General features: G+C 49.0%; 1 protein-coding gene across 1 annotated transcript in view; it reads right to left on the bottom strand.

The window, feature by feature from the left end:
- The window catches only part of ALDH3B2 (aldehyde dehydrogenase 3 family member B2), a 6,723-nt gene extending 6,493 nt beyond the window's left edge, over positions 1-230 (bottom strand). The window contains 1 exon segment of the mRNA XM_023524101.1: positions 9-230. Within this exon segment, the coding sequence (XP_023379869.1) occupies positions 9-208 (200 nt within the window). The 5' untranslated portion in view covers positions 209-230.
- Between the last annotated feature and the right edge of the window lie 8,739 nt (positions 231-8,969).

An 8,969-nucleotide genomic window follows, 5' to 3' on the forward strand; every position in this document is an offset into this window, starting at 1 on the left:
CGGCCGGCCGCGTCAGCCCCGAGCTGAAGGCCTCCCGCAGTCGCCGCAGAGTGTCCTCGAAGGGGTCCATCCTGCAGGGGGTGGGGGCGCGTCGTGGACCGGGACTCCCCCACCTTCTCGGCACCCACCCCCGCCTGCCTGCACCCAGTGGGCCCACAGACATCCCTATGGAATTCCTGTGTAACCCCAGAGGCCCAGGGCTGGCCATACACCCACACCTACATACCCACATACCCACACACACACACACACGTGCACACTTACACACACACATACACACCCACACCCCCCACACATGCACACACACACCTACACACACACGCACAGGCCCACAGACATCCCCACGGGGACTCACGTGTAACCTCAGTGGGCCAGGGACGGCTCTGCATGCGCCCAACACACACGCCCCACCCATATCACTGTCTGAGGCTCCCTAGAGCCCCTTCTAGGCTTAATGCCTCGGCCTTGAATCAAATTCAAGACCAGGGAGGAGGAGTCTGCGAAGGGCGATGGTTCCTTGGCATCCTGATGCCCATCCCAGGACCGTGGGCAGCTCAGTTATACGTTTCCCAAGTGAGACAGGTGAGGTGGGGCTTCCCTGCCTTTCTTAACTGTCGTCCATTGTCTGTGTTCTTGCTGTGCACACCTGAAGTGCCTGGGGACAGCCTCTGGCTCCGCTTGTCCATGTCTGGTCCCCAGGCCCAGCCCCATTGTTGCCAAGTAAAATGAGGAAGCAGACCCCTGGGTAGGGACTGAGGTCAACAGTGTCCCCAGACGGCCTGGAGCTGGATAGCTGGCTCTAGCTGCTCATCCAAAGTGCTTCCTTGCCTTGCCCGCTCACTGCAGGGGAACGGGGGACCCAGGGCTTCTGAGGGGGTCTGACTAGGGACTCCTGTCGGCCTACTAGGCAGGCGCTGGCTGGACCCGCACCACAGACGTGGCCAGCCCTTGCGGTCTAGACAGAGGGGTAATGACACCGAATGCAAGAGTGTCACACACATGAATGGGCCCACAGACATTCCCACTGGGACTCCCGTGCCACAGGCTCCGTGACAGGCCGGTCAGGGACCCCGAGTCCAACGAGCTCGCACTGCAGTGGGGGAGGGGCAGGTGTCCTGGGCAGAGGGCACCACATCTGCAAAGGCCCCGTGACAGCAGATTTGAGAAACAAGATGCAGCCAGGCAGGTCAACGGCCTGACCGAGCCCTCACTAGGGAGTCGGAGCCTGTCCTGGGGGCTCTGAGCTGGCAGCGGGGGCTGAGCATGTGGCATGCGCCATCTCACGTGGGCCTTGCAATCTTATCGGCACTGCATCGAAAGAATGAGGAAACCGAGGCTCTGAGAGGTGACCTCATCTGCTCTCCTCACAGCTGCCGGGTGGTAGGCTCCGGGTGGCCCCACAGCCCCTCTCCCGCCAGCTCGGCCACCCCAAGCCAGGGGGCGCCCGCACTTCTAATCCACTTCTCAGCATCTTTCTGCAGTTTCCAGAGAAAGGAACTGTGAGTGTCATGTTTACAACCTGAAACCAGACTCAGTTCTGGCTTCGCCTCCCAAGATGCAACTCTGTCCCCTCTCCCAACTCCCTAGCACAGCCTCGGTGACAGCTGCCTGGTCCCTGTTTGTCCCTGCCTCCTCCCCCAGCCCAGGAGCCCGTTGAGGGAGTACCGTGTCTGTCCTCATGCCTGGAGCTAGGCCAGCACAGGGCCAGGACGGAAGGTTCCTCTGAGGATACTCCCAGGCATCACCAGGGGGAAAAGTGAGACCTCAAGACAACCGTGAGGACACATGGCACAGTCAGGGCAGGACGGCACCCAGCCACCTGCAAGGAGCCAGGCCCCGGCCGTGGCCCCTGTCCCGTGGCCCCACATCCCATTCTCCCCGTGCTGCTGCCCCCTCCGCCCCAGAGCCTTATACCCTGCCGCCCCTCCACCCCAGGCCCTTGCCCCCACGGCTCCACGCACCCCAGTGTGGGATCCGTCCTCGAATCCTTCACCAAGCCTTTGCCCGCTTTGTGCGACATTCTGCCTCTGGGTGCGCCGACTCTGCTTCTGCCTGTCTTGCCGCCACCAGACTCCCTGTACCCACACTGAGCAGTGGAGTGGCGCGGGGACGACCCAGCAGAACCACCGAGTCAGGCCAGTCACCATCTGGTTCAGACGCCCACACTTCTGAGGTGGCCACACCCCACCCTGGAACAAGTCTGGCAACTCCAGACTGGCAGGAGTCATCTGGTGAGCAGTAAAATCCAAGGGCTGGGGTGGAGTGAGAGGCTGAGAATATCATCGGGGCCCTGGCAGCCACTGCTGCCTCCTCCGGGAAGCCCTCAGCTAGCACAGCTCCGCAGCCTCCCACCCTCCCAGGTCACCGCGCCACGTCTCCCGTGCACCCCGCCCCGCCCCCGCACCCCCACCACAGGACTCCTTCCTTTGTACCATCCTAATGTGCCTGCCTGGCATCAGGCGGAGGACGGAGCCTGATGGGCTGGGGCACCTGTGGCTGCAGCCAGGGTGTCGGTCCTTCCTTTTTTATTTTCCCATATACTGTGTGACCCTGGGCAAGTTGCTTAAGCTCCCTGAGTCTCTCCGAGATAACAGTGCTTCGTTGTCTTAGTTCTTGAGAGGATCACATGGGAAGATGCAAGAATAGACGAGACAATAACACTGGCTATTAACAAGTGTTTCTCAAGCACCTGCTGGGTTCTGGAAAGGACAGCAGTTCCGGGCAGAGCACGTGAGAACCTGTGTGCCCCCGAATGAGGTTCTCCTTGGGGTGTGACTGGAGCCAGCCCAGCGGGAGCGCCAGCCCACCGCAAACCCAGGAGCTTCGGATGTGGGTGGCGACAGGGCAGTCAGGACAGGGGGTGGGGTGGGTGACCGAGGAAGCCTGGCACCCCCAGCCCCTGGATTATGCGTTTCAAATGGGTGAATTCTATCTCAATATAGCTGTGAAAATTAAAACAAAATGAAACAAAACAGAAAATCGAACCCATAAGAAGCCTGAAGAGCCCATAAGCAAATGAAAATATGTTCGACTTCCAAGCATTGGTAAAATGTAACATAAAACAATTGCGAGACGCCTGTGTCTACCCATTGTATGACTTTCCTGGTGCTGTCATAGCAAATGACGACAGACGCGGTGGCCGAGGACAACAGAAATGTGCTGTCTCACTGCCTCGGAGGCCAAAAGTCCAAGATCGAAGGGCCGGATCAGCTGTGCTCTCTCCTGAGGCTCTAGGGCATGTCGACTTGAAAAACAAAAGTCAGTTATGTCCCAATAAAAATGGGTTTATTCAGGAACAGTGAAGAATTGCACTTCGGGACAGGCAAGCCAGAGCAAGAGCCATTCCGGCTGACAGAGAGAAACACTATTTTATGGAGAAAATAATCTAATGCGGCCTTAAGGTAGGGATAAGGTAGCATCGAGACCACCAGGACAGTAGAGCGACTGAACCCAGGCAAGGTCCCTATATAACGTCTAAGATTTGGCAGGTAGGGGTGGAGATGCCTTGTGGCCACCCGAGACAAGCCTGGCACGTTTCTTGGTCATTGAAACAGCCATCCACCCATCTGGAGAAGTCTGCCTCGTTTTTCGGCGGCTCCCTGCCCTCTGTGCAAGTGGCGGGTCCCGGGTCACACCGGGAAGCAGCCCAGGAGGTTCTAAACCCACATCTGCCATCACTGGACATTACCTAGGATCGCCTTGCGCGTTTTTAAACCTCACGCCTTGTGCGTCGGAGTCTACTTACCTTGCTGCTACTTGCTTTACTCCTCAACGTCCTATTTCTGAGGTCTTCCCAGCCCGGAGCGATCCTTTGTTGAATAAACACATCCAGGATTGACTGGGTGGGCCCAAAATACAAAGGCCAAGTGTCCTTAGAGAAAAGAAAAAGAGAGATTTGAGACAGAATGAGAAGAGGCTGCGGGAAGACAAGGCAGAGACTGGAGTGACATGGTCACAATCCGGGCAAGGCCGGGAGCCACTGGAAGCTGGAAAAAATCTTCCCAGATTCAGAGGGAGCGCAGCCTTGCCACACCTTGAGTTTGAACTTCCGGCCACCAGAACCGTGAGGGAATAAATGACTGTTTTCTAAGTGGCCAAGTTTGCGGTCATTTGTTATAGCGATCCTGGAAATTGATACGAGGGGTATGCGACGTGGGTTTTCTGCTAGGTTGTTTTTCTTTTGTCTTACTGATTTTCAGGGTTTATCGATATGTTCACAACAGTAATCCTTTGCCAAGTCGCTCTCTTTTTTTTTTAAGTTAATAAACTTTATTTTCTAGAGCAATTTTAGGTTCACGCAAAATTGAGCAGAAAGTACAGAAATTTTCCATATACTTCTTGTCTCCTTCTTGTCTCCCTACCCCCACCCCTCCCCACAGGGGACAACCCCACAATTAACGCCCCCCCCACCAGATGGTACATTCGTTACAGATGAACCTGCACTGACACGTCATCATCAGCCGAAGTCCCCAGTTCACGTGATGGTTCACGCTTAGCATTGTACGTTCTATGCGTTTGAACCAATATGGAATGACACGTATCCACCATCGTAATGTCATACAGAGTACGTTCACTGCCCTAAACTTCCTCTGAGCTCTGCCTATCTATCCCTCCCCCTCCCAAAGCCCTGGCAACCACTAATTTTTTTTGTGGTTGTTTTCAGAGTTTGGCCTTTCCCAGAGTCCCATAGAGTTGGGATCAGACCACATGTGGCATTTTCGCACTGGCTTCTTTCATGGAGTAACACGTACTTAAGTTTCTTTCTTTTCTTTTCGTGGCTTGATAGCTTTTTTGTGGTTGTTGTTGTTTGTTTGTTTGTTTGTTTTTAGCACAATAAAATTCTGTCGTCTGAATGCATTACAGCTTATTTATCCATCACCTACCGAAGGACGTCTTGGTGGCTTCCGAGTTTTGGCAATTATGAAGAACGCTGCTATTGACATCCATGTGCGGGTTTCTGTGTGGACATCAGTTTTCGGTGTCTTCGGTTGAATACCCAGGAGCACAATATCTGGATCACACGGTAAGAGCACGTTTAGTTTTGTAAGACGCCGCCTCACCGTCTTCCAAAGCGGCCGTGTCATCTTGTGTTCCCGTCAGCAGGGACAAGAGCCCCTTTTGCTCCACCGTCCCCAGCGTTTGGTGGCGTCGCTGTCCTGGGTTTTGGCCTTTGTAATAGGCGTGTAGCGGTATCTCATCGTGTTAATTTGCATGTCCCTGAGGACACGTGATGCTGAGCATTGTTTTTATGTGCTTACTTGCCATGGTCAGGTGTCTGTTTAGGTCTTTAGCTCATTTTTAAATCGGGTGGTTTATTATTTCGTCAACACTGTACCGTCTTGTTTCCTGTAGCTTTACGGTGAGTCCCAAAGTCCGAGGGGGCCACACCTCCAACGTTCTGTCATTACAGCTTCAGATTTTGCTTCTGTCGCTTTCTCTCTCTCTCTTGCCTCTCTGGCGGCTTCACCACACACACATTACGTGTTTGTTGGCTGTCCCACAGGTCTCGAATCTTCTGTTCTGTTTTTTATTTTCAGTCTCCTCTTTGCTCTTCATTTTCGGAAGCTTCTGTTTTCATATCCTCAAACTCAGAGATTCTTTCCTCAGCGTGTTCAGTTTGTCAAGAAGCCTATCAAAGGCATTTTTCATGACTAGTACAGTGCTGGGTTTTTTTTAATCTTCAGCATTTCTTTTTGATTCTTTCTCAAGATTTCCATCTTTCTTCTTACATTATCTACGTGTTCTTGCATGCTGTCTACTTTTTCCATTAAAGTTCTTAGGATGTTAATCATAGTTTTTTGTGTTTTTTTCTAAATTCTGATCTGATCATTCCAACACTTCATATTTGATTCTGGTTCTGATGCTTGTTAAGTCTCTTCAAACGGTGTGTTTTGCCTTTTAGCATGCTTTGTAGTCTTTTTTTTCTTTCTTTCTTTCTTTTCTTTTTTTAAGGCAGACACAATACACTGGGTAAAAGGAATTGCAGTAAATAGAATTTGAAACGTAGGGGTAAAATGGCCGGGGAGAAGACGCTTTCTCAGCTCCATCAGTTGGTGAACTTCACCATGCTTCTCCACATTTTCCCCTCTTAGGTGGGACAGGATGGCTAGAGTGGCCTGGAGTTCAGTATTTTCCTGACCTCACAAGGTTAAGGGGGGCATTAACCTTGGGTATTTCCCTTCCCTCACGTAGGTTAGGCTCTGGCAGCTTCCGATGAGGGCAGGGCTTCATAACAGAATATTCTGGAGGTTTTCCAAATGTGTCCTCTCTCTCTATACAAGCACCAGGAGATTTGTTCTCCTATATTCATTACGAAGACCTCATGGGGCTCCTAGGGGTCGAACTCGCATAAGCACGGGGTCCCCCTTATGACTGGGTTCCCCTGGAGTTTTTAACTCTCCGAATTGTTTACATCAAGCTTCCAGCAATTCTCCAGTTAGGGCTCAGGTTTTCCTGCTCAGCACTGGTTTCTGCAGAGGCTCCTGATCAGAGGGTGTAGAAAGTGGTGGTCCCTTGTATTCATCTATCGCTCCAATCGGGGGGTCAGTACTTTGCCCTGTGACCTCATTTCTCCAACAGATCTCAAAACAGTTGTTTTTCAGTTCAGTTAGCTTTTTGCTTGTTCTTAGGATGAATTCTAAGTTCCTTACTAGAAGCCAAGTGTATCCCTTGATAACATCTTCTCGGAGAGAGCCTCTCATCTTCCCACTGTGTCTGCAGTATCTTTTGTTAGATTTGAATTTAACATCGAGGAAGAGAAAAGTAAGCCCTGACATCCGGGAGCTGGGTTGGCACCATCTCAGAACTTGGTCTTCTGCAACACGCGAACGATTTCACAGAATGGCAACATCTGCCAAAGCTGTCCTGGGACCGGAATGGATTAAGAGAAAAACAAGACCATTCCATAAACACGACTGAATGCAGACAACGATGAGCATTGTCGGACCATGAAAACCACCTGCTAGTCCTCTGTCCTGGCTAATCTGAGTGCCTGCTGCTGCTGGACCCTCATGCTATTTCCGGCCTCAGTAGATAAGATTTATTAAGATTATAAGAATATCCGGCGTCTAAGAGCACCCAATCCAGAGCAAAGTCCAATTTCCTTAAACCTTTCCCCAAATCACCTGACACAAACACAAATCTTATCTGCCCCTCTTACTGAGATGCCTCTCAGTTCCCCATGCTCTCACCAGCAATAAATCCGGTTTGTTCAAAGACAAATGTGTCCTTGGTGGTCTTTGGCTAAAGGACATTGATGATGTCCAAGTTCGCTTTTTTTTTTTTTTAAGATTTTTGCTTTTTATACCTTGTTTAAGAAATCTTTCTCTATCCTAAGGTTATAAAAATTGTGTGTGTGTCTGTGTGTGTGTGTGTGTGTGTGTGTGTGTGTGATCATTTGCTTCCAGAAGTTGGCTGTTCATGTTGAATTCTGCTGAAATTTATTTACTTTTGTGAATGGTATGAGGTAGAGATCTAACTTTTGTCTTTTTTTTTTCCTATAAGGATAACCAGTTGTATTAGCAACTGGCTAGATGATAAATAATTTATAGTAAGTCTATTCCTGGGCTGTCTAATTTGTCCCATTGAATTTTTAAATTTCTCTATTCCTATACAAATACCACACTGTCTTAAATACTATAGTTAAGTAAAAAGTCTTGAAATCTATTAGGGCAAGTCTCCCTACCTTACTTTTCTTCCAAATTACCTCGGCTTATTCTTGGTCAATTTGTTTTTCATAAACATATTAGAATCAACTCATGAAGTTCCATGAAAATTTCTATTGGGTTCTCGATTGGAAGTGTGTGAATTTGTAAATTATTTTTGGTGAATCTGACATCTTTATGAATTCTCCCATCCATGAACATGGTATATCTCTCTACTGGTTTAGCTCTTTGTTAATTTTTTTCAATACAACATAGTAATTTTTTCCACTAGCATATCTTTAGTTAGATGCACACCTAGGTAGCTTATTTTTATTGCTATGCTAAAATTCTAGAAATATGTAGGCGAAGTATGAAAATGCAATTTTCTTCTTTGTGTTAATCTCATTTTCATTACTAGTTCTAACAATAATGGGATTTTTATGTAAATGAAGATAAAATTTGTTGAAATCGATGGTTTTGCTTTTTCTTTTCAATTTTAACACCTTACTGTTTTTAATTTTTGTTTTATCATGTGGACTGGGACCTCCAGCACAATGTTGAAGAGAAGTAAATGACAGTGGGAATTATTGTCTAGTACTTGTTTTTAATGAGACAATGTCTAACAATTCACCTTTGAGTATGTTTATTGTAGGGTTTTGGAAGATTTCTTTATCAGGTAAAGATTTCTTTATCAGCTCCTAGTTGCTGTCAGGACAGAGTTTGACTGTGTCAGCAAGACTGAAATGCAGCTCACTGAGGCTAGGGGTGCCGCCAGAAGGCATTCACTCTTGCAAACGAGTGTCTCAGATTAAATATTTGCCAGTAATGGAGTCCAGATTATGACTTTTAATAGTGAAGCTGAGTTGACGAAAGTGGCCAGGACCCACCCAGAGCCAAAGCTGGCTTTCCATATTGCCGTTGATGATTCCAAAGTGTTAAATTTGGAAGAGCCACATGCCAGCGCTCTGCTTGTGTCCTGCGCCTGGGAGAGTTGGCTGAAATGCCACCCAGTAGCCTCTGCTTCAGTGAGTGTTAATGTGTAGCTGCAGCTGCAAAGTGTAGCCAGAACTAAGTAACTTAATTACTGCTGGTTTTGAAATGTCTTTGTAAGGACGGTGGCCACAGATGGAACAATACGGAAATTAAAAGGTAGAGGTCACACGTATCTGTGTTCCTGCGGAAACTGCTCGAATATCTGTTTTGTATGGATTTTTATTCATTTTTATTCATTTTCCAAACAAGTTGCTGAAGAATGCCCCTTGGCTGGTGAGCAAGCATTTGTAGCTTGTATGTTGGCAGAATGGGCCAGAAGCTTAGTGTTGTGAA

Source organism: Pteropus vampyrus, unplaced genomic scaffold (assembly GCF_000151845.1).
Source record: "Pteropus vampyrus isolate Shadow unplaced genomic scaffold, Pvam_2.0 Scaffold446, whole genome shotgun sequence".
In the NCBI taxonomy this organism is placed as follows: Eukaryota; Metazoa; Chordata; class Mammalia; order Chiroptera; family Pteropodidae; genus Pteropus; species Pteropus vampyrus.